We start from the raw sequence: 25,883 nt of genomic DNA, 5'->3' as shown, positions 1-25,883 counted from the left end.
ATCAGCCCTCGTGACATACCCACACCTCAAGGCCCTGCCTCCTTAACGCCATCACGTTGCCCATTAGGGAGTCAACATGAGTTATGGCGATACACAAACATCCCAGACCATAGCATGTGCATATATCATACATACACTTAATTATTTAATAGTTTTCTCAGTTGTATTTTTTTTTAAGTTTATTTAGTTTGAAAGACAAAGAGAAAGCATGCATGAGCAGGGGAGAGGGAGAGAGAGAGAGATTCCCAAGCAGGCCCTGCCCTGAAAACACATAGCCTGATGTGGGGCTCATACTCACAAACCATGAGCTCATGACCTGAGCCGAACTCAAGAGTCGGGAACTGAACTGACTGAGCCACCCAGGTGCCACTCCTTAGTTTTCTTTTAAGGTTGTAGTGATAGGCATTGAGGGTCTCACCTAAAATACAGCACTTGAGCCTGGATTTCAGTGATGAGTCGAATTTCCCAAAGTGGCCAGCCCGTGCAGAGGCACCGAGGCAGAGAAAACGAACACACTGGGGCTGACCTGGCACGTTCTGCAGATTCCTGGAGGTTTGGGGATGTAGAGTGAATGGAACATGAACAAAATGGTCAGTGGGAAATTCTCTCAGAGAAACGAAGGGAGGATGGGCAGAGAAGGGTCTCGAGTCCTTAAAGGCAGCTGACATGCTGTAGAAATGACAGCATGCATTTGGCCTTTTCCACAGAAAAGAAAGTACATTCGATTTATGTGTTGTGTCTCTTTTCCTTTCTCCCCACTGAAATCCGTGTACATTTGAAATTTAACCCTTCTAAAAGGAATTTGTAACATAAACTGTTTGCTTTGCTTTGGTTTCATTGAAAACTCTTTCAGATAATAATAAATTTATGATAAATGGCTATTAATAAATCTGAAAACCTGGGGAGATTGTAGAGTTTGATATAAGAGTTTTAGTCAGTCATGGTTGATTGTTTTCATTTAACCGTAAGAACCGCTCTTGTTGCATTTTCAAATCTTAAGCAATCTCTTAACCCCCCTGGGTTTTTATTGTGACAAATGATACATCAATAGGATATTTAAACCTTTAAAGATTCCTAGCTCTGAGAATGGAAGAAGAAATCAGAATTAATTACAATATTTTATATCCCCGTGAAAAGAAGATACACTGTATCAGTATCTTTCATCTGCGTAGCATCTTGCTTCATTTCACTTTACCGTTTATGCGTTAGCATAGTCACATTTTAAAGAGATATCGTGAACATTCAAATAAAGTGCCTTCTTCTTATTTGTTGAAAGACAAGTGCTAGAAAAATTTTGGAAAACTTTCTTCACTGAGTAAATATTTGTGTACACTCTGGACTCTTTCCATAAGCATCATTGGAAAACTACTGTATTTGTAGCTACACAGCTGAAAGTTCGTGATCTTGTAGCTTAGAGAAGGGAAAGACTTATTTTTTAAATCACCCGGTGAAAGAAGTGCTTTGTGAGGCACAGGAAAAGTGTTTTGAGAATAGAGAGATGAAAAGGATAAGTTACAATTTGGAATCTTGGAAGTCTTGGGAGGCAGGGTTTGAGATGCATCTTTCAAGATACTGTTGAGAGGAAGAATTGGAAGTGAAGGAATGCTAGGAGTCCAGGCATGAAAGTGTCAGCGGGCTAAGGGATTTGGGGGATAGGGAGTCGTTTGCTCTGGATGGATGGGAGACTGAAGGTCATTCAGAGCCCTTTCACACTAGTCCTGGGGGACAAACCCTGTTTCCTTGGCAAGACTTGAAACCACAGGGCGCCATGGTCCCAGAGTGGGACTCCAGCTTTCTTTGAGAAAAAACTGAGGATGATGGCAGGGCTTGAAATACATCCCCTGCTTTAACTGAACAGCTTTAAATTATTCCCCCTTTTATTGGTAGGGTTTCCACGTAAGATTTATTTATTTTAGATAAAAGATCCAGTATAAATACGTGAATGAATGGTGGAACAAATGAGTGAACGAATGAGTAAACTTAATAACTCTGTAGGACATGGAGAGGCCACGGATAATTGGAAATAGAATGTCACCCCATTAAATGTTTGCTTCAGATAGAACTTTATTAGTAGTTTAAAGCGAACAAGGAAAACGGAAAATAAGAAAAGAGGGACAAAGCAGACGGAATACTGTGTGCTTTCACACGTTAATCTCTCTGAGGAAGAGACAGGAAGGCAGGAGCTGGGACATAAATCACACAAGAAGGCCTGAGACACGCCAGTTTCACCAAGTGTGAGAGGTGAAAAACAGAAAGTGGCTGTGAAGACAGGGCCCCGGAGGTTACATTCCAAGGGCCTTTGCCGGCAGTGGGAAAGTCAGCCGTGGCCTGAGAAGGAAGCCAGTGTTTCAGACACGATTTTGGGAGCCAGCAGGTTGGTCCTCAGAGTCGGTGCTGTGGAAACAAAGGGTATTTTCAGGGGAGCAAGGAGAGGCCGTCCGCTCCGATTCCTCTGGCCTGCCTCTGGTCCAGGCAGAGGAGACACGGAGAAGTGAACACTGAAGCCGGGGTTTGAGCTCTACGAGCTCGTGTCCGCACACTGGGACACATCACAGGCCTCTGGGCAGGGTCTGGCGACAGGAAGCGGACACCCGCAGGGTCCGCGGGTGGTCTGGGGGCTTTGCCAAGGACACCCTTAGACCCCCAAGACTCTCCAGGACACTGGCAGCTGGCAGCCTGTCACAGGGCAGTCTGTGAACACGGGGTCCACTCAGGCCGCCCGTGCCCCCTCCATCCTTGTATCACCCACTCAACGGTCCACATCCCGTTGGCCCGGACACCCGTGCGGGTGGACTCGGCAGCCCCCAGCCCACCCCACCGTGCTCTAATTCCCTAGACCGCCTGTGAGTTCCGAGAACGTGTTCAGACCCTTGTTCTTAGTCCTGATTAGTCACCTCCACAAGTTATTTTGCTGGCCCACTGGAATGCCAACTTTGGAAGAAGAGTGTTTTGTCTGTGTTACTCCTTGCTGTGCGCCCAAGAGCTTGCGTGGGCCTGGAAAATACCAGTAAATTCCTCAGTAAGTCATTTCGGATGGAGGTGTGGGTGGATGAAGGGATTAAAGTAGAGCCAGAGGCAGAACTCGAGACATGTTTGGGAAAGACTGCCTATACGTTCATCTCTCTTGTCTTTCCTCCTTTCTGTACATCTCCGTTTTCCCGAGAGGTTGCCGGTGTAATGTCTCTGGGTCTCTGACAGTGGGTAGGTAACGTAAATAGCAAAGTGAAATTCAAGGAATTATGGCCCTAAGGATAGCAAAAGTAAAGGTTTACTGTGCTTTTTACAACTACCGGAAAAGACTGTGCACTGCAGGAAGAAACAGATTATTGTCATTCAGACTGCATGCCCCACTCCCTGTGGCGCTTCTAAGGGAATGGAGACTTGTCTGTGAAGATGTGGCCAGAGGCCCATGTGGACAGTAAAAACGAAAGCAGTTCCCTTATTGCACTCTCTTCCCTCTTCGGTGTCAGGCGGGAATACCAGTACAATTGTGTACCTCAAATCTCCTTTCCCTAAAAAAAGAAGGGGAAAAAAAAAAAGGACGCTTTGTGGATGAAATTATTTCTATTCAAAACTCTTCATAATGCTTGAAGACTGTGTTGCATTTGCACATACACGAATCAAAACGAGCCGCAGATTTACTGATTTACTTCATCGGTATCTTTCTTTGTTACCTTGCTCCTAAACGGCGCCTCGATGGCGTGGGTTCGCGCTTTCTGAGTTCGGTGTTGAACTGATGGAAACATCAGTGGTCAGATGTCTCTCCTCCCAAGCTTCTCCCAGTATACGATCCACCATTTTATCCTGATGGCATGAAGACAGAGGGTGAGACAGAGATTGATGAATTTTATAGTGTCTTAAGTGTAGCTGGATATAGATTATTTTTATCCGTTTTCTCCAGCGTGTGCAGGTTTTAAGGTAAAGATGACTGCAAATAACTGCGTATGTGATACCTCAACTTGACATCAAATGGTTTCCACTCGTTATGCTTCCATCCTTGGTAAATACTTGAGAAGCTAACATCCCGATCTACCCTGATCCAATCACAGACACATAGAAAGTTGCTAATAGGTAGCTGCTATGCTCGAGGCTGCATTCTGTCCCCGGTCTTGTCCCAGGCCACGGCCACCTTTCTCATGTCCTTTGTTGAAGCTTCTCACCTCCCTCGGCTGGTTAGCCCTGGAGAGAGCGGGTTGGGCTTCTTCATCCACATCCATTGGGCGGGTGGGACTTGTGAGTCCAGCTGCCATGACAGAAGTTCTGCGTGGATGTGCAGTAGGCATCCAGCTTCGGGGACCTGAGACTGAGCTGGTCTACACCCCAGAGTCTACCTCACCTTCAGTTCCTTCACGCTCTTTTAATTTTTAACTTTTTGGTTTTTTTCGTCATGGCGTCCACATCCCATTCATGAAAAAAGCCCAGTGGCTCTGCCTTGAAACCATGGCGAGGTCCTCCCCACTTTCTTCAACGTCTGCCGTCGTGTCCTACCCGCTGGACCCTCTGTCAGCCTCACGCCATTCTCGCCCAGCGCCCTGGAAAAAGGCCCAGTTAGCGCCTGTCCTGCCCCACCGGAGCCTCCAGGGCCCTACACCTCACTCAGACAAGTGGCAAGGCCCCCACCCTCTAGATGCTGTTCATCCTGGCTTCTCCCACCCCCTCCCTCTCAGCTGCCCTGGGGCACGTCCCGCCCACAGCCCGACTCAGGCCTGGTCCCAGTGCTTGTCTCTGCACACAAGTTCTTCCCAGGTCTCCAGCCGCTCCCTCCTTGGTCTCCAAGGTCTCTTCATGGGCCACCTCCCAAGTACGCTTCCCTGCCCACCTGCACAGGTGGCCCCCAACTCCACACTGTGCGGAGAATTCCCTGGCCTTCTTATCTCCCTCTTCATTTTCTCCCCTGGTGCTTACCATCTCCCAACATCATGTATAATCTGCTCTTTACATTATTGCGGAAATAGTCTCTCTCCTTCAACCGCAGTGTTGACTCTCTGAGCGCAAGGACTTTTGTCTATTTTGCTCACCATTTCCAGGGCTGAGGGCAGTGTCTGGCCTTTTGTGGAACAAATTAATTCCAAATGTTATATTAACACTACCTGTTTCGTAATGAGATGGGGTCAACCTAATTTTAAGACGTGACAATCCTCCACCGTTAAAATTGGCTAGAACTCACTCAAGAAGTTTCTGTTTTGCTGATTTTTATGTAACTCTTCCCATGTGGTTTACATTTTCAAAGAGATTGTCTGTTCCCTTAAAACACATGATGCATGAGCATGATACGAAGATCGCATCCTTCACAAACTCGCTAATTCTTCCGCAGCTGTTACTTTATGGAACTAGCTTTATGAGACACAGTTGAGGATGTTCATTCTAATAGGAGAACATTACTTCAGGTATCAGTCATTTAATGATAATCTTACCGAGTTCCAAAAAGAAAGCTTGGTTACATGTGTGCGTGGAGAGCACATGGTAACAGATTGAGAACTGAAACTTCCCTATTCCGTCGATTCCCTCAGTGTCTCTACTTTCTCATAACCTTTTTCTTTATTCAGAAGTGAGTCTCGGGGTGCCTGATTGGCTCAGTCGGTTGAGCAAACGTCTCTTGATTTCAGCTCAGGTTGTGATTCCAGGGTCCTGGGATCAAGCCCTGCATTGGGTATGGAGCCTGCTTAAGAATCTCTTTCTCCTTCTCTCTGCCCCTCCCACAAGCTCATGTGCACTTGCTCTCTCTCTCAATCTCTCTTTCGAAAATAATAATCAAACAAAAGATTAAAGAAATTAGTCTCTAAGACACGTTGAACAGGTCATCTTGTTGAGGATTTAAATCCACTGAAGAAACACTAAGACCGTCAACTCTAAAAAAATGCAATCTGCACCATTTCTGAAGCTGTAATTGTGCAAGTCAGGGTTGTCTAGAGAAAAAGAACCAGTAGGGTGTGTGTGTGTGTGTGTGTGCGCAGAGAGAGAGAGAAAGAGAAGGAGAGAGAAAGGGAGGGAGAGGGAGAGAGAAAGGGAGAGAGAGGGAGGAGAGGTATTTATTATAAGGAATTGGTTTACATGTTGTGGAGGCTGTCCAGTCCTAAGACTTGCAGTGGACAGCTGGAAACACAGGAGAGCGGATGGTGTGAATTCTAGGCTGGAGGCTGTCAGGCTTGAGACTCAAAAAGAGTCCAAAGGTAGGAAAAAAATAAATAAATAAACTGATGAGATTATCTGTTCAAAGGCAGTCAGACAAAGGGAGTTTCACCTTATTTGTGGAAGAATCACCCTTTTGTTCTGTTGGAGCCTTCCACTGATTGGCTAAGGCCCACCCACATTAGGGAGGGCAGTGGGCTTTGCTCAGGCCACCTATTGAAATGTTAATCTCATCCTGCGTCTTGCCAGATACACCCAGAACAACCTTTGACCACAAATCTGGGGATCCCCTGGCCAGGTAAGTCACCCACAGAATCCCACTCTTGTGGCCATACCTGACTCTGTTATTTTTTGGGTTTTGTACTGTTTAGGACGCCTTTCTATGACATAGCTAATTGCAGGTAAAGTTGCAGTTTTGTTTTATTTTTCATCGAGGTGATATTTGACCCACTTTTAGTCCTTGTGCAAAGTAAATATCACTTTAAAAGTATTTTATTCTAGCAATCATCGCAAAAATTTACTACAGCGATAAATATTCCTTATTATTTAAAGCCCTCTGTGGAGGCTACATCCATGGGAAGAGTGGAACCGTCCTTTCCCCAGGGTTTCCGGATTTTTACCCAAACTCCCTGAACTGTACATGGACCATTGAAGTGTCTCACGGGAAGGGTAAGAATATTACATGGATTTTATATGTACAGAGTGGTTAGAAGAAGGTATGCATGCGTGAGCAAGTAAGCTACGTGATTTCTTCACATTTTATTTTAACCGTAAATTTTGATGTTATGTACGATTTTAGAAGAAGAGTGGTCTGGAATCATTGATGCTACAGTAGGAGTAGATTCCCTGTACTGCTTTCTATCGGGTAACTTAGATTTATACAGGTCAACGTGTGCTTGGAAAGTAGGTGTGCTGGCAAGGAAAAGAGGCATGCGTCGGAGAAAACACAAATATTGATGACGTCAAAGGAAGTAAAGTATCCAAACTTCATTTCCATGATACATCTAGCATAAATTTTGTACTTGCCTTATTTTCTAAGTTTACTCAGTATTATTATACGTAAGTCATTTATCTTCACACAATCCAGTGATGATTTCTGGAGCAGATTTAATTATCCTCATTTTATAGATAAGCATACTAAAAGCCAGGAAGATTCGTAATTTGTGTGAGAAATGTAGTTCATAAACACTGGATTTAGGACTGTACCTGGGTGTTTTCTGTATGACAACACTTGTCATTTTTAAGGAGATAATATGAAATTTTGATCACATCAATCTCATGGAGACAAACTGTCTTACACTTAATTTGGACTCTGCTTGCTGCTAAATTGACATTTTTGATTATGTGTCCTATATTACGCTGTGCTCATAGGTATCATGAATGCATGTTCAGAATTTCCTTGAAGGAAGTCAAGAATAAAGCAGAAACAAATTGTGAGTGACTGAGTTTGTCACTATAAAAATGAGTATTTTTATTTAAAAGGAGCTGTTTGTAGTTAATGTTATTCGTTTTCCTATAGGAATCCACTGATCCTTTGTCGGTATGGTTAACGTGAGAACAGATGCCTAAAAGGCACATAAATCTATAATTTCAATGAATTCTCCCTTCAGCCCTACGTTTATATGGCTAGACCTCCAACCTAAGGTTTCCTAGAAGATATTTGTTAAACGTAAATGAAAAAGTTATCTGGTCCTTCTCTCCTCTGGGATAAATGCTAGTCACCATTCCTACATGTGTTTACTGTAAATGCCCACCATGTTGTACTTGTATATCTGTGTCTGTCTGTGTGTTTATGTCTGTGTTTGCGTCTGTGTCTGCACCTGTGTCTGTGCCTACACCCATAAACCCATGTCTAATCTACACCTGTGCCTATACTTCCATATTCTTAAGCATTTATTTCTACCATTTATCGCCTCTTCATTTCTTAGTCCAGTCTTTCTATACATTCTCTGTATTTTCCTTTGAAACTTAGAAGTTTGCTTATTAAGATTTTTTTTTGATTCAAGAGTTTGATGTCTCTAAGCCCAGAAGAAATGATTTTTCTTTAGCTGTTAACTTTGATATCTCTCCCTCCCCCACCCACCCCCGGTCCCTCCCCTCCCCCCCCCCCCCTTTTTCTGCTTCTCAGGAGTTCAGATGATCTTCCACACCTTCCACCTAGAAAGCTCCCACGACTATTTACTGATCACAGAGGACGGGAGTTTCACCGAGCCCGTGGCCAGACTCACTGGCTCTGTACTGCCTCACACTATTAAGGCGGGTTTGTTTGGAAACTTCACCGCCCAGCTTCGGTTCATCTCAGACTTTTCCATTTCCTACGAGGGCTTCAACATCACGTTCTCAGGTATGTTGTTCTCCTCTAACGTGTCTCTTCTCTGGCAATAATAGCACTGTGTGTGTGAGCGTATGCGTGTGCCTGTGCGTGTGTGATTACAGGTTAATGTCCCAGCAGTCATGAGCATTAGCTGGTGAGCCAAGGGGGCTGAGCCTCCTTGAAGAAGGACGCTAGGACCTCTGCCCACATCCTCGAAATGGCACTTTGCAAATTCTCATCCCTGAGAAATTGCTAATATCACTAAGTTCTCCTGAAAAGCCCTTCTCACTCACTTCTCATCAGTTCTATCAAAATCTCAAGGAAAGTGTCCCCATTGGGAGACATTCTCAGGAGAAGCCATCATCTGATTATTTTGGTGCCTGCCTTCCAGCGGATGCCAATACTTGGCTCAAAAACCTCCTCTAGAGTGAAATCAATAAAAAAGAAGAAGCGTGAATACACACACACACACACACACAACTGAGGATGAGTTTTCATTTACTTTGATGCAGTTATGACCACAGACAAAACCAGGCTCCAAAATCATGTGACATTTTTACTTTCAGTGATGGCACCTACATGATATGTGAAGGGTTTCTGCTGTTTGACCGGGTTACACTGTTACTATGAATGGTGCTGTGAATAGTATTACTGTGTTTTTGTGGACGAGGAAAAAGTACCCACACTTAAAAATTAGCCAAGCGTTTATGAGATGCATTTAATCACATAAGCGATGCTCAGTGACCATGGTCGGGGCCCTGCACTAACACAGATGCAGCCTCAGCCCGCAGAAAGGCGCTCCTGCTCTAAGATCCTGATGGGTGGACACAAGGGTGTTTTTGCACTTCTGTGTGTGATGCTTTGGAAAGGACAGTGCTCCTCCACTCCACTCCGCTCCGCCCAGCCCAGAGCTAATGCAGTTTTCATTAGGTAGTTCCTGAGTCCCGTAATCAGGAGTGATTTCTTCCCCTTGGACCTCCCATAAGTTCCTTAGCAACTTCTGATGCCTCGTACGAGATTCGCCGTCACAATATTTGGGTATTTATCTCATCTCCTGTTCTAAGGCTAAAACTCTTAGGAAAGGGGTTTCTGTACCTTCCGCCTTTCCATCAGCAGCAGGTGTATTCCTATGTCTTCTACGCAGTAGGAAGTTAATAATCACTCAATATCACATGGTCCTTAGCGATATATGCGTTGAAATAACTGTCGTAAAGAAAAAGATTTCTTAGGGATTTTAAGATGCTCTGAACTATTTTATACGCCCCATAATTATAACCAGTGCCATTTATCTTTACCTGACTTTGTTGATTTTTCTTGGCATTTCACTGCATTAGTGGAGCTCTTGGGATGAGCTCAGACAACTTGATTTCTTGGAAATTTGCCCGTAATCAGGGGTAATCATGAGATTGGCCGCTCTGTGGAACAAAGACTTAAATTTTCCTAACACTAATGCCTAATTCCTCTGTACCTTCTTTCCTGCTGGGTCTCAGTTCGGGCACCATGAGAATGTCACTGTCTTTGTTCTCAACTTCCATCGAGATCCAACATGGAGTCAACTAGAACATTCCACAGGAAGAATCTGGCAGCGCCCACCTCTGTGGGGCTCCCCCCTAGCTATGTCTCAGAAGTCTGTCGTTCCCACCCTTTCCATGACATCTGTTTCTTAATTCTGTCACTCCCAGCGCAGAGCTGACAATAAGCCTTTTGGTTAGCAAAGGTCAGAAGCCAGGTCTAGGGCTAATTGTCTTCTTCCGCAACCTCCCTAAACAGACAAGCAGGCGAGAAACAAGACACACTTTCTGGACCTTGGCAGCGCTTTGCAACAGTTTTAAAATATTTTAAAATGTTAAAAATTAAGGTGGTCGTGGTTTTTGAACGCAGGAGTCACCTAACCTAGACTGTGTCACACACAGGCTCAGACAGTTTTGAAAAAAAAAACAAAACAAAACACAACACCTGGGATTGCAAAGCCAGTGCTGCCCTAAGCTTGTTCTTCAGGTGTGCTGAGCAGTAATTTCATTTGCAAGAATTTCGCCTTGAAACCTGGCTGCAAACAATTGCCAGTGACACTAATACAATGGCGTTTATTTTTTAAGTGTCCAAATAAGTAGCAACTTTATCATGCAAATGAAGTGTTTTCCCTTCTGGGGGCTCTTCAGATGTGTGCACAAAATCAGTATGGTTTTCTATCTGCCTTTCCTCCTGCCAGCCCAGTTTCCTTCTGTCGTTTTTAGAAGGTTTTACTAAAGTGGCATTTCCCGATGCACGTCACAGTAGTGTCTCTGCAGATGCTAATGGGACAGTGTGGGAGAGAGCTCCAGATGCACCAGCGGTTACACACAGCTGCCCAGCGTCTGCTCTGTCCCAGGTGTCATTCACTGATGCTTAATTGAGTGGGCTTGATTCTCCAAGCATCCTTGACCTTCAGCGTGAAAATTATTTCATAGGGTTTACGTCACAGCTGTAAAATGTTCACCTTATCTTAATGTTACACATCTATTTAAAAAAATACTAGAATTCATGCGGTTCATCACGAACCAGCTTAGGGTACAAGGAAAACCAATCCACATAACCACTACAGAGCAGTTTGAACAACTATGCGTGAGGTTTTTTAAATAGTAGCCATTGTTTTTTTTGGTTTTTTTTTTAGTTCTTGGTAAGTAAGTTTTGAGTGTTTACCCAAGTTCCCACACATTTACTCCGTCTCCTCTCTTCGTGTCTCAGAATATGACCTGGAGCCTTGCGATGACCCTGGCGTCCCTGCCTTCAGCCGAAGAATTGGTTTCCACTTTGGAGTCGGGGACTCTCTGACTTTTTCCTGCTTCCCGGGGTATCGCTTAGAAGGTGCAACCAAGCTTACGTGCCTGGGTGGGGGCCGTCGTGTGTGGAGCGCGCCTCTGCCAAGGTGTGTGGGTAGGTGGTCACACGCTTTCATTTCATTCCACCCAGTGGGGACAGGGCACGGTGCAGTCAGGGCGCAGGGCCCAGCTTGGCGAGGGCGGTGGGGGGGGGGGGGCACCCTGCTACCCTGGGTGTGAGCCCCTCTGGGCTGCACTTACCTTGTCTGTGAAGTCAGCCCCTTTCAGCCCTCCGTTCTTACGACTGAATGAGGGTAAATCTAAAGCACGTGCCAAGCATATTTGTGAAGGAAAAAATATGCACAGAAGTAAAAATCACCCAGAACAAAAGGAAAAATAAAAGTGAGACGCCAGGCTGTGTTAACACAACTGGTGACAATTCTGTTGCTTAAAACAGTGAGTATCTCCTGGTGTAATGATGGGGACAGTTTAAAATACCGGTTTCCTTGTTAACTTTGCCATTTAACGCTTTTGATTTGATTGTGGCATACTCCTGCAAAGTGGGCATTGTAGAAACTTCCATGCCAGAGTAGCCTTCTCAGTGTGTTTTTGAGGAATTCAAGGGGGCATTCCAGAGAGAAGCAGGGGTCTTTACTGGGTACTTTCCAAGACGGTGGGATTAGGATGCGGGCCCAGTGGGGTTACATGTACTGCTAATCTGGGAACTGAGCTCCCATAAGGCAGAGAGCGGAGCGGAGCTGTGAGCACAGGGAGGGCTAGATTTGGAACCACCTGCCCGTCTCGGGTCTGCGCATCACCCCAGAGGTAATGCGTAGCATCTGCCACTCAGTCTTGTGGCTTAGCATCTTTAAAGTCTGTCCTCTCGAGTTACAGAAAACTGCCTAAGGACGCAGCGTTATGACATTCATCCGGAGATTAATGCCAGCCCAGCGCAGCGGTGAGCCTCTGCGTCACAGGGAGTCCATGGTTCCGCCCTGGTCCCACTAGTTCATGTGACAGAGGCGGGTGGCAACATTGTGGAGATGAGATTTCAGGACCCATACAAATACTAAGTTGTTACTGTAGTAAGACCCATTTTTTCCCATGGCAAAGAATCTCTTCAGTTGTCAGCACAGTTTAGGGATGTTGTTGATTCAACTGGTAATAGGGTCCTTTTGTGTTTTAATGATATTCTGACAGTCAGGACTTCGTTTAAAAAAAAAAATTACACAAGTAAACACAAATCAAGCCATCTTTCTCTCTCACCAGGGCACCTATCTGTAAATGTCTATTGTCTGTCTTTCCCCTAAAATAGTGGTTTTCACTCTCTTTTTGGTTATGGTTTTTATTTGACATTTGGATGCCATTTCTGAACTCTGTCTCAAAAAAAAGAGATACGGTATTTTGCCGATGGTCCTGGGAATTCCCAGGTTGCCTAGAATCCGTGTTCCCCAAATTGACAATTTCGGAATGAGATAGTTTAAGATCTGGAAGAAACTCCCAACCCAATGAAACCAAAGCTTTGTCCCACACATGTAACGTTAAGTCTACTGATTGGTCAACTCTGTTGATTATAGTATGCCATTTGCTGTGAGCCTGTTTGATTTAGATTCATTATCTGTACACTGTTCCTCTTGTTTTTTGGGTGTTGACATTGTTACCTAAAATATAAACTAAGAACCCATAGTTAACATCCATCATCCCTAGTTCCAGAGCCTGCACCGCTCCAAGCTCTTTACATGTGTTGCCTCATTTCACTTCCAAGAATTAATGAAGTACTGTGACTGTCATTTCTGCTGTACAGATGAGGACACTGAGACACAAAGGGTCTCGGACCTTGGCCCACAGTCATGTGCTTACGATGTTGGAACGCAAGGCACCCAAAACCACACTTCTCACCGTGGCCCTGCACTGTCACAGCACCCAGGGGCCTGGGTGTGCCCTGTCTTTATTTAGCCTCTTGTATTTTGCCTGGTGTTTCCTGAATTTCCTTCCAGCCCACCTGGGTGCAAAGTTCCTGTACACAAAATGTGACTCTTGGTAGCCGACCCCCAGCTGACCCAGGAGGCCTCGGGAACTCCTTGGTATTTCTCCTTTTCTCTCCTTCTCCACGTCTAATTAGTGGCCCGTTTTGAAGATTCGGTGTCCCACCTAGTTCTCAGCTCATGCTCTCCCGCCTGCTGTGTCTGCCCGGCCCTGGGGAGCTTCTCCCAGGCTGCAGGACGGAGCTCTCTGAGTGATCGATCTAATCCAAGCCCCGTCAGGGTGCCCCCTTAGGAGAACCTGTTAGCCCCCAGCGGTGACTCTGGTGGCACACAAGGCCCATTATTTGTTGGCCCGACTTTCCACCTTCTTGCATGACTCAGCCACATACTGGAGCATCAGCAGGGGAAGCCCATGCAGGCCCCTGGTCACCCCGGATCTCCTTCCCTCTGTGTCTTTGTCTGTGCTGTTCCCTCACGTCCCTGTGCTCACCCTGCTTTTCGGACAATTTTGTCAAAAGTCACCCTGCAGCTGACTCTGCCCCATCGTTTTGAACTCAGTTTACGCGTGAGCTGTCTCTACCCCGTCACCTGCTGGCTGGTGGGACCTCCGTGATAAAAGCTCCATTCTGTGGAAGTTGCCTTAACGTTTCTGCCTCCCATGAGGCTATTTCTTAACACTGGGGGCTACCTGATCCCTAAAATCCAGCTGTGTGCCTTATTCAATAGATGCTTGTCAAAGTTTGCTTCCCTTCAAAGCTTATCTCTTGATGTCAACATTTGGATTCATTAACACTCTGTGCCTGTGTTCCTTCTTTTAAAATCACGGAAATAGGGGGCACCTGGGTGGCTCAGTTAGTTACGAGCCGTCTTCGGCTCAGGTCAGGATCTCGAGGTTCGTGAGTTTGAGCCCCTCATAGGGCTCTGTGCTCAGCACCTCCAGCTCAGAGCCTGGAGCCTGCTTCCCATTCTGTTCTCCCTCTCTCTTTCTCTGTCCCTTTCCCACTTGTGCTCGGTTTCTCTCTGTCTCTCAAAAATAAGCACTAAATTTTTTTTAAAAAATAAAATAAAATCACAGAAAGAAGAGTGATCGATTCATAGTTGCAAATCCAAAAATTGCGAATCCATTCCAAAGATCACAAGTGACATCAGAAGAAAGTCAACTGAATTATGAGCATGCTATTTTGTTTTCATCCAGTAAACACCTCATCTTAAACAGAATTTCTAGTGAACACCTAAACTAAGAGCTATTTTTCTCTTTTATCAGTTCACTTGTAAATGAAAGAGAAATGATCATTTTATTTGCACTTTTTCATTGTAGGGCTATTTCAACCTAATTATTTAGAGTACAAGAAATAGTATCATTGTGTACTCCATGATTTGTGACGAAATGTGCAAGCCCTCTCTTGTGCCACCTTTTCATTTGCATTACATTTTACGCATATCATTCAATATGTTTTTTTTATTGCCAAGTTAAAAAAAAAAGAGCCCAAACTGGTTTAAGTAAAAGGGAAGGTTTACTGACAATATAACTAAATAAGTTGGGACAACTTCAGGTGGGCAGGTTAGATCAGATGTAATCAGGGACCTGATGCCTTGTTTTCTCATCTCTCCTGTCCTCTCCCCGCCTGGGTGCTGGCTTTATCCTCAGGCTCCACAACCCAAGGGAAGACATTAGACCACTCCCTGCCTTCCCTGGGGGCCTTCTCCTACGGCTCTCAAGTCTGCACACACTGTGGAATCTCAGGGTCGTGCTTTCCCCGAGGCAATCCCTTTCTGTGGGGTCGCTGGGTTGCCTCTGATTGGCCCAAGTAGAGAGTCACGTGCCCATTCCTGACCACTCAGGGACCAGGACAGCCCTGGTTGTATTGGAATACTTAGAGGCCAGTCTGCACAGGTGTTGAAGAATCAGGAAGAGTATTAAAAAACATACTTTATGGTATTTGAGATGTCTTGTGACATCTTGTTGGGGGAAAAAAAAAACAAAAACAAAACCCAACAGGGGCAGAGTTAGAGAGCAGACATGAAGAGTGTCCAGTAGAGTTCTCTAAACTAATATGGCATCACTGAACACAGGTTTTGAACACACGATTTTTTTCAGGCCGAGTATGAGAAGCCTCTATATCTACATCAGGTTAATTACCAAATAATATCTGCCGAGAGAATTAAAAGAAAACTCAGTGAAAGCGAGAGTTATCCTGTTGTTGAATATCTTAATTAATTCAATTTTTGGACAAACTACAATGCCCGTGGATGGAATAAAATAATTAAAAAAAAAAAAAAAGTCAACACTATTAGCCTCATTTGTTTAATGGATTACAAATATTTTGGAGAAGCATGGTAAAACAAAATAGGTTGCCTGTATTTTGAGAAATTGAACTCAGCTTTAAATCTTTTGAACAATTCTGTCTAAACAATTCTATCTATCCCTATGCTGACCAGTCTGTTGCTTCCATTTATTTCTTGAATTTTTGGTTTAAAAGTTCTTTTTTTTTAATTTTTTAATTCTTTATTTATTTTATATATTTTTTAATGTTTATTTATTTTTGAGAGAGAGACAGAGCATGAGTAGAGGAGGGCAGAAAGAGAGGGAGACACAGAGTCTGAAGCAGGTTCCAGGCTCTGACCTGTCAGCACACATCCCGATGCAGGGCTCAAACCCACAAACCTTGTGATCATCACCTGAGGCTGAAGTGGGAGGCTTAACTGACTGAGCCACCCAGGTGCTCCGTGGGTTTAAAATTTCTGAAACAAAATTAAAACCTGAAACTAATCTCTGAATTTAATTGAATCTTAAAAGGTAACTCAATAATAGCATTAAATTAAGGAAATAAAGGTTCGGAGGATAATAAGTAGATTAAAAGTAGAATCAGCATTTTATTCAATTCTTCTATATTCTTTATGAGTAAAAATAAGATTGCACATTTTAAATAATTTGGCTTTATATATAAAATAGAGTACATATGTGTAGAGATTCTGATATACAATATAGACTTCGTGTGTATATATATGTTAATTAATTTAAAATAATCAATTTACAAATTCACAATGGTCTCAAAGGCCCCACTGCAATTTCCACAAAACTTTAATCACTGCCACCAAACACTTTCGCATGTTGTCACTTTCTTCAGGAAAGTCCCTGTTGGGGGGCGGGGGTGTGTGTGCAGGCTCAGTGTTACTTTGGGGAAAAGCTCTTTGGCAAAGATTTTGCTTGAATCAGGTTTATGATGTGCACACAGAGTATCTGGGCACAGCCAGGGGCCTTGTAAGTCAGCCTCCAGAGCCCTGAGGAGTAAATGCCTGTCCTTCAAGCCCCAGGTTGGGGGGTGTTTGGTGATGGCAGCCTGAGCTGAATAAGTGTGGCTTCACAGGTAGATACTGTTGAAGGAAGAATTTATGGGAAATCAATTGGTTCCTTTCTATTAAGTTAATTTAATTTTAATTACTTCATTTCCATTAAGAAACTCTAAATGACAATCCAATTTTAATTACAATTTCAGTGGGTTCTTTAGAAAAAGAACAAATGATTCATCTTAAGGAAAATTATATCCATTCATCTTAAAGCAATTGTAAATGGATTATTGAAAGAACTGAAAATTGATACATTTAATTGCTTTGGTAATAGAGGTTTACAATGGATATTTTTAGTCAAGTTCAAAGACTTTTTGAAACTCCAATGACTTAAAGTGTGTAATTTTCTGCGCACTTGCTTTTTACTGTTAGTGTCTTATTTTCTTTATTTCCTATGGGATACAGTCCCAGGCTTTAGTTGGCAGAGTGTTACTATATTTCATTTGTTCTGCCATTACTTCTTTGGTTTTCCTTGGTGTTCCTCTGGACTAATAATTCCAGAATTTGCTTCACAAACCCATTGTCACACCATTGCACCCTTTTTGTTTTCTTTGAGAGCCTTCAAGATTCTTTGCTTTCTCTTAGGGCATTTCCTCTTCTCCGAACACCCTTTGTCTGGACACCTGTGTGCTCCAAACTTTTAGGGACCTTGCACCTTGGTTTGGTGAAGCCCACACGTTCCCCGAGGTCTGGCCAAGTCTCCCTGCAGCCAGATTTCCTACGGTTCTCTGATGACCGCCCACCTCAGTCACGTCCCTGAAGCCACATAAGCAGCCTTTGTGTCTCACACCGGCCTGTCCCCGTGTCCCACTGCAGCATCCCCGACGTAGGTCTCTCCCTAGACCCCGGGTGTTGCCAAACCTGCTAGCACCAAGTTGAGTGATGAACCAAGGCGTCGAGATAAAATGGCAAATCACGTTCAGCCTTTGAGATGTCGTATTTTCTTACGGCTCTTGACACAGAATCGGAAAACGATAGCAACAGCCACACGTGCTCACTGGAATGGTGTCAGCCCAACCGGACAACTGTTTTAAAATTGAGGAGTGGTGTAAAGGTCACGAATTAAGAGGAAAAAAAGTAATGACGTGATAATCTGCATGAAAGTCTTTGAAGAATATAAAGGCATACAAATATAAATGAAGTAGTGATGTGCCTAGTATGGAACTGTATGATACAAAACACTGTACTGAAGTAGATTTTTTTAAAAACAATCAACATACCAAGCTCGTATATTCTACAAGCAATTTCATACTCTTGGAGAAAAATGCACATGAAAGACTCCTTAAGCACCGCACCACATTAGAAGAATGAAATTCCATCCTTGTACATGTAAACGTATTGGTCATGTTTATTGAGGTTCAGTTGTATATGAAATAAATGAGTTACTGCTGAATGTTCACTTAGAGATTTTACCGTGTCTCAGCCCGAGAGACAGTGGCTCTGACACCAGTGGGATTTTATTGTGAAGGGGGGAGCATGTACCTCTCACTTGCAGGAGGTCCGTTTCTGCAGGTTAAAGGAACAAATCGTCTGTGTACAAAGGGTTACGAGTTACGACAGGCCAAGCGATTGCCCACACCTATTATTTCTATATAGTGCACTTAATTAGCACCTCTTACTATATGTCTGCCTTAAAGCGAAATCCCAGGATCCAAATCCTAATAAAAAGAGATGTAAAATTACGTCTTTAGATTCAGTAGTTTTTTTTTCCTTCCCATGTATCCAAAGGCCAGAGTCTTCTCTGTAGTTCTCCCTTTTTGCTGTATTATGAGAAATAAGTATATGGTTGGTGTCTTAAATGCTAATGTGGAAACAAATTCCATCTCCAGTTAACCGGTGACCTGTCCCAAACAAAAGTCCTCAAAAGGATACACCCATGTAGAGCAAACCCATACTATCTTAGTTTCATTGTTTTTCATAATTAATAATATTGTGAGTTATTCACTAAGATGTGTATTCATCACTAGTTAGGATACAAAGGGACACAACTCCATTCCTAAGTGTGTAGAGTTTATGTCAACTCAATAACTGATCTGTACTAGTTTTGTGACCTTGGGAAAAGCCCTTGGTTTTTCAGCTATTCTGTTTCAGTGTCCTCACCTGTGAAATGTGGTTCATTGACCTATTTGATAAGGTTACTGAGAAGTAACAGGGATCCCTGCGTGTAAAGAACTTAGAAAAGCATCTGACACACAATTACCAGAATTTACGTATCAGCCTTGTCATGATAGATTGTCACTTTTGAAAAATGACACCTCTGGCCGGTTCTGGAAGATTCTCCTCGTGACAAATGTGTGAAGGAGAAGAAAAGAATAGAAACGCAGTGGCATGAAGACCAAAGAAAGAGATCCCAACCACGGCGAAAACGAGAGAACAAAACCCATTCTCCACAAATGCCGAACCACAGATACAGATGGAGGACGAACGTGAACATGGCCAAGCCCCTGCCTTTGGGAGGGGGTAGTGCTTTCCTCAGGGGTGGGCTTGTGGATGAAACCCATCAGAGTTGATTCTCCTTGGCTCTGCTTTCCTCACGGAGTGCCCCCTGAAGACACCTTCGGACTTCTCATACGTGTTTTCATAGCTCCTGAGAGAGGCAAAGCTTGCATTCCACACTTGGGTTCAAGATGCGTAGACTTACCACTGTGTTCAATTAATTACCCCTTATGCGTTCCAACCCTCCCTCCATCCTCCTGACCTCATTCAGTCAAGAAACAAGACCACAGCCTCTCCTGATGACCAGATGGTGACCAGAGGGAGGGCCAGGACCGTCATTATCCCTTTCACCTCTGGCCCGCCTCTAGGGAGGTTTGACTCAAGAATGCCTGTACTTTACTGTGACTTGTAATGCACACAGTCAATAATAGACTTGACATGTTCAGATGTATGGTAAACCCACATACACACAGCCAGTTATTCTAGCCGTACAAATCCTTCTTCCAATGTTTTCCTAGACTAAAAATAACCTATTTGCTACAGTATCGGTATTTTTTACATCTTCCATTGCAAGACTTCTTTTCAAACTCATAAGGTAATGGATAAAAGGACTTAAATTTCATTTTTGAATGGTTCACTTTATTGATCACTGTCAAATTCAATTTTAAATAAAAACCCCTAATATTTGTGACTAGGTTTTCGAGTCCAGTTATCAGAATTCAGTTGGGTTTTTTAAAAAAATTTTTTTCCACCCTGATATCTTTAACAAGTTTGAACCCCCCGCTGCTCTATCCATAGAGCAGCCAAAGGCAATATTCTACCTTGCTGTTTTGATATCCTTTCCATTTATCCTGGTTTTTATGTTTTAAAATGTCCTATTTCTCCAGGAGAGAAAAAAAAGGCAGAAAACATATAAGAATGTCCATGAGTTATTATCATTTCCCAAGGGTATTACTTACCTAAAATGTTTGTTGCATTTAACGTATAAATTGATTGATGTATGTCTTCAATCTGAGATGGCCTAAGAATCAGTAGATTGCTAACACGGAAAGACTGTTCAAAAGGCAGATATCCAGCTTGAGAGACACATCACTTGCCTGTCTCCCCATATATTTTTGTAGTCTTTAGAAAATATTTTAAAAGATGATTATAATTAAAAACCATGATTACATATAAATATAATAATACAAATATATATCTGTGGTTTTAAAATCATATTATGAAGCTCCATTACCATTTTGGTGGCTCACCCACTCCTGGTGTTTATTTCTCAAAACGTTCCCCCCTGATCCTGAGCAAAGCCTGCCTTTAAGTCTTCACTTAAGAGTACATGAGGGTTATGGGGTACCTGGGGGGCTCAGTCGGTAAAGCTTCTGACTTCAGCTCAGGTCATGATCTCATGGTTCATGGGTTTGAGCCCCGTGTGGGGCTCTGTGCTGACAGCTCAGAGCCTGGAGCCTGCTTTGGATTCTGTCTCTCCCTCTCTGCCCGCCCACCTTCTCTCTCTCTCCCTTTCTCTCTCTCTCTCAAATAAATAAACCTTAAATTAAAAAAAAAAAAAAAAAAAAGACTACATAAGGGTTAGGTGAGCCCAAGTTCTTGTGTGTGGTTGTTCTCCCAGCCCTTCTACATGGGGACATTATGAGATCCAAGTGCACAAATCATTACGAGCTGATCTTAAATCTGTAGCAATTTTCTGGCAAAGAGGCTCGGGATCATGGCTACAAGTGTAGGTGATGTTCTTAACTGTGAGAGGAAGGTCACAATTAATGAAAATGGACACGCACAACATGTCCGCCAAAGTTACATGGCACAAAGAACATGGCACAACACTGCACACTGTGAGTCCCTCTCCCTCATCCTCACCCCCACTAAAATGGTGCATTTCCCTGATTGTCACTTTCCAACTCGACCATTGTTCTTCAGACTCATACTTATCTTGTTGAGTTTTTAAAAATCACTGCACTTGCCACACAGTGTGGCCAATAAATTATTTGGTGCAGAATCCAGTGGGTCTCTCTTGTGACACACACACACATACACACACACACACACACACACACACACACACGGCACCTCTATTGTTTTGAGGTGATTTGGGACTTAACAGGGTTTTAAAGCTGTAGTCTTTCGGCTGTTTGTTTTTAAGGTGAGCTGAGAGGTTAAGTGACTCTGTCTGAGTTGACATAATGTGAAGACCAAATTTATTTTTATTTTTTACCCTGATTAAATACTGTTTTATGCAAATTTGGATCTAGAAGTGAATTACCTCTGCTTTCTTCAGGAGAAGGGCAGAAGAAAATAACATTGACCTCCACTGAATGTTCTTTTGTCCCGAGATGGAACACAGACAGGCTCGGTGCTGTGACACTGGTGGGCTGCTGAGTGGTTTTATTTATCTTTAGATCCCCTTTAAATGTGTTCGGGTCGGTGCCACAAAATATCAATGTAAGTACCACAGAGCTGTCACAGTGGCATTGGCAGGGACGTTTCGTGAAGTAGAAATGAGGCCTGGGGAGGGATATGACTGCTCTGTGACACAGCCGGTGTGCTTGGGTGCAGCGATTTTGTTCGAGATCTCTTTGTGCTTCTGTGGAGTAAGAGGTACTCTGAAAACAGATAAGAAATCTTGAAAATGAATGAATAGAGAATATTTCCTGTCCAGCTGGTAAACAGTAAAAAAAAAAAACAAAAAACAAAAAACAAACACCAATCTATAAAAACAATATGTTAATTAGAAACATACATTGAGAGCGAAGAGGGCCGTCATGATTGTAGAATTTTTATGTGTTAAAATCAGTAATTCCACTTTTCAATTCTTTCTTTTTTAATGTCCTATTTATTTTAGCTGAATGCGGAGCAAGTGTCAAAGGAAATGAAGGAACATTGTTGTCCCCAAATTTCCCATCAAATTACGATAATAACCACGAGTGTATCTATAAGATAGAAACAGAAGCTGGCAAGGGGATCCACCTCAGAGCACGGACCTTCCAGCTGTTTGAAGGAGACATTCTGAAGGTAAGAAGAATCTTCTTTTATGTGACTCCGTCTCTTCTCAAGGAGCAAATTAAATATCTGTCCATCTACACACACACACACACACACACACACACACACACACACACACACATTTAGATGGACATATTTTTTCCAACTTACTTAGCCAATTGGTTTGAGAAGGGGGAATGTAGCCATGTTCCTCAGTGGCGTGAGTGTAGACTGTGATCTATCTTAGTCTGCAATCTTGGATCTAACATTCGCTGTGTGTCTTGGGCAGATTATTCAGCATTTTTGAGGTTTAGCTTCCTTATGTGTGAAAACACATGATGATGCCCATCTTCGAGGGATGTTTTGAGATTTAAATAATATACTGTCGGTGGATGTGTCCAGGATTGCGCTGAGCACGCGTGATTATTAAAGCTAGTGGGCCCCCAAGGCCACGCTTTGAATAGTCATTCTCGATGACTAGATGTGGTCCCAACATTCAGAGTGAGAAAGATTTTGATGTGCTAGTGGAAGCAAGCCCAGCCGCTATCACCAGACCATAAAGCAGAGCTCATGTGGAGAGGCCATGCCAGAGAAGACAGAATTTCAGTGGGCGAGTCTGAGCTGTGTTCATGGCACTCAGGGACATTCTTGGAATAGGACCAGAAACTAGGGTTCTGTGCATCAGACAATACAGAGCACCAGAGCCTCGGGGAAATGCTTTGGGGTGTGGGACCCAGCACACCACCACCCTGTAGGTGGACTCCAGGAAAAACAAAAAACAAAAAATACCCCAGCAGAAATGGATTCTAGGAACAGTCAAGGCTTGCATTGGTCTATGAAACCCAGCTCTAGCTGGAAATGCCCCCATAATCCCTAATGTTTCCACTGCAATTCCCACCTCTCCTGTAACTCTTTGAGGATCTAGGGGCCAGGAAGGGGCATCTGGAGATCGAGGGCATGCAAAGAGGGGCATCAGACTAATGGCTGACACCACCCAGCCTGTCTCCCTGCTCGGTCCAGTGAGGAGTGAGCACCAGGTCCAGGGGACACAGCTCATTTGTGGCAGGAGGGAGACATTTCTCTTCTCATTCCTTGTGAAGTTCTAGGGTTTTCCAGTGACATTTACATCTACATGGACTCACACATTGACGCATCTCACATTCAGGAGAGTCCACACGCCTTGAGCTGCCAACACCGGGAAAAGATGCAAAGAGCCAGTTGAGAGGGAACCATCACTGACTTCCCGGTTGTCATCCATTTGCACAACGGTTGAAGAGGGGTCCCTCCAGGATCCCCACCCTGACCTCATCAGCTGTTATGTTCACACTTCAGAGGCACTGAAAGCCTAAAGTGCCTTACTCCCTCCTAAGTCCGGCCTTGACTATTTCAGTGTCATTGTTGAGAAGACCAGGTTTATTGTCATTGTTCTTCTATTGTAATAGTCTTTCAAAACCTCATGCTGACATCATGAAGCTCTGTAATTAAGAAGTGATTTTCAGGCAGGAAACTAATATGTTCTCACCGATGTAAAAAAAAAAGCTGTGTCGTAAGGAACCATTTTCTGAATTCTCTGATAACCTCAAATTTAGAAGTCAGTAAGCCTTCAGAGAAAACTTGTAAGTAACAATTAACCATGCTTGGTGTAGGTGAGTGATTAGAGATACCGCATAAAATGTACACTAATAAATATTGCTGCAGAAGAAGCGAATGATGTTCATTTGTGATTGCACGTAGTTTAAAGTTGTTGATTGTAACAAAAAGCAAATAAAAAATCATGCTTACCTCACTTAATTGCAGAGAAACTGTCAGTCATCTGAAATGCTGAATGTTTTGCAAGCATGTATTTTTTTATTGGCTATGCTAATACATATCTCCTTGTCAAAAACTCTTCAAGTGGGATTCTCTTATTTTTAGCTTTAAATGCTATTCACATTGTTCCTTCGTACATAGTAGGATCCAGTAAGAAAGACCAAAGTTTTGTGCATGGATTTCCACGTATAAAAACATGTTTTCTCACATCAAATGGGAAAAATGAAACACGTAAGAGAAATAGAGCTTGAAAGAAATGTCATGAAAGGAATATATATGGAACACAAAGTTAATTTTGGAAACGGACCTTTGGGTATAGCTCTGTAAAACTGGGAAAGACCCCCTCCCCTCAACACCCCCCCACCCTGCCACTCAGGATGCTGCGTGATGTCTCCTAACCGGCGGCCACCTGCTCACTCGGCCATCCCGCTCTGGGCGGAGGGCATGGGTTAAATTCAAAATCAGAGGACCATTTGTGCTGCACAGAGTTCAGCCTTGTAGTAACAGGACTCGGGGAGCCTTTCTCCAGTACCAAAAAGGAACACCTGGATCCTGGCAGCAGCTAGACGAGGGCGTGTGACCAGCGGGTGTTATGCTGAACTGCTATGGCTTGTTCCTAATTTCAGTGGAATTAAAAATCAAGTCTTCTGACTTCTGATACCATCTGGGTGGTCATTTGTGGTCCACAGAAAACTCGAATCCAGATTTGTAACTTGAGGGAGCTGACAGGATGATGCTCCGCGCGGTGCATGACTTCTTCCTCCTCACATATCCGCTGCCAAGCGCAGAGCTCATTGCCTGCGGTGTAGACAGGACAGAATTATGGTCTGGGAGAAGCCCATAATTCAGCATTGCGATGATTCATTTTGAGTGGTTGTAGCTTTGAGGATCCTGGGAGCTGGATGCTGTCCAGATGATCTAGTTGATCTGTGGGAAGCGTCCAGTCAAGGCCAGTGGAGGTGACTGTTGACAGTGCTCTAGAACTCTCAGGATCGAGCTTATGTGACTGTTTCCTTGCTTTTATGCCCCTCATCTCTATGGGTTTCTGTAACTTACAGAGAATCGTGTGGTATATGCCATGAGACGAGACCTTTCTCGCAAGGTCTGGGCATCTTCTTTCTGACCCAGATTCCTCTGGACTTAAAACTCGTTACACTCTAGTGTCGCAGACACACCGTGTCTGATGAATCCACATGTTGAGTCAAGGGATGATTTTTTCACGATAGCCTCTTACTGGCTTTTAGTGAGGAGTTGTAGGGTATTTGATTCTACTCCTCTCACACATACTTATCTAATTGGAAAGGAGTAAAATAATGAGCCATAAAATTAATTTTCCCAAATGTGCTCTTATCTTTTAGGAGTGTGTATACATGTGTAAGTCTGTCAAGCAAGGTATACATTCTGTATGCTTATTAGAAGGGAGTTGAGAGAAGAAAAGTAAGAATTAATCCATGTAAGAAGGAAAATAGTGGGGAAATGAACAGACATTGGACAAATCTACTGAGGACTTTCATGACCTTTATTTAATTAAGATTTTTTTTAATCAAGAAAAACTGGATGTTTTCCAATGTAATACACATTCATTCTTTCTTTCTTAAAACCCTTATCCATACCAGTGGCTCCTTGCTATGAACCATTCCAATAGTTCAAAGAGGCAAACAGATTATCCTTTGCCACTGTGCATTCTATTCTGGACACTTTACTAGGGCTGTTGGGGGGCCTCAACAGTCAGTCATTCCTGAATGCAAATCTAGTCTATTCTGGCATTAGCATAAAAGGTTCCTGTGAGCTATCCCGTATGCCTGTGCCCTAAATTGTTTGACCCAATCCCCACTTAGGAAATGTGACTGGCACTCATCTACTCCCAGGGTGGTCTCCCTCAGTGAAAGTCGGGGACACAACCCCGAATGCCCCCTCTCCCTTACCTCTAACATCTACACAAAACCAAACGTGTCTACTTGCCTTCTAAATACTCGTTTTAAACACCCATGCTTTATGACCACCTAGGAAGGTAAAGTCAAATACAAAGTGTTCTAGAGGAAGACAGCACGTGTCTCTGATGTCATTACATGATGG

The 25,883-nt window shown here is 43.5% G+C and overlaps 1 protein-coding gene across 5 annotated transcripts in view; it reads left to right on the top strand.

Moving 5' to 3' along the window:
- CSMD1 (CUB and Sushi multiple domains 1) overlaps positions 1–25,883 on the top strand; it is a 2,016,488-nt gene that overhangs the window by 1,643,729 nt on the left and 346,876 nt on the right. For all 5 annotated transcript variants that reach the window (XM_058719853.1, XM_058719852.1, XM_058719850.1 and 2 more), the window contains 4 exons: positions 6,682–6,798; positions 8,258–8,473; positions 11,168–11,356; positions 21,859–22,028. In XM_058719853.1, coding sequence (XP_058575836.1) covers positions 6,682–6,798; positions 8,258–8,473; positions 11,168–11,356; positions 21,859–22,028 — 692 coding nt within the window. The remainder of the gene's footprint in view (positions 1–6,681; positions 6,799–8,257; positions 8,474–11,167; positions 11,357–21,858; positions 22,029–25,883) is intronic.

Source organism: Neofelis nebulosa, chromosome 3 (assembly GCF_028018385.1).
Source record: "Neofelis nebulosa isolate mNeoNeb1 chromosome 3, mNeoNeb1.pri, whole genome shotgun sequence".
Classification (NCBI taxonomy): Eukaryota; Metazoa; Chordata; class Mammalia; order Carnivora; family Felidae; genus Neofelis; species Neofelis nebulosa.
The sequence above is the reverse complement of the archived record's forward strand: the minus strand, read 5'-3'. Positions and strand labels throughout refer to the sequence as shown.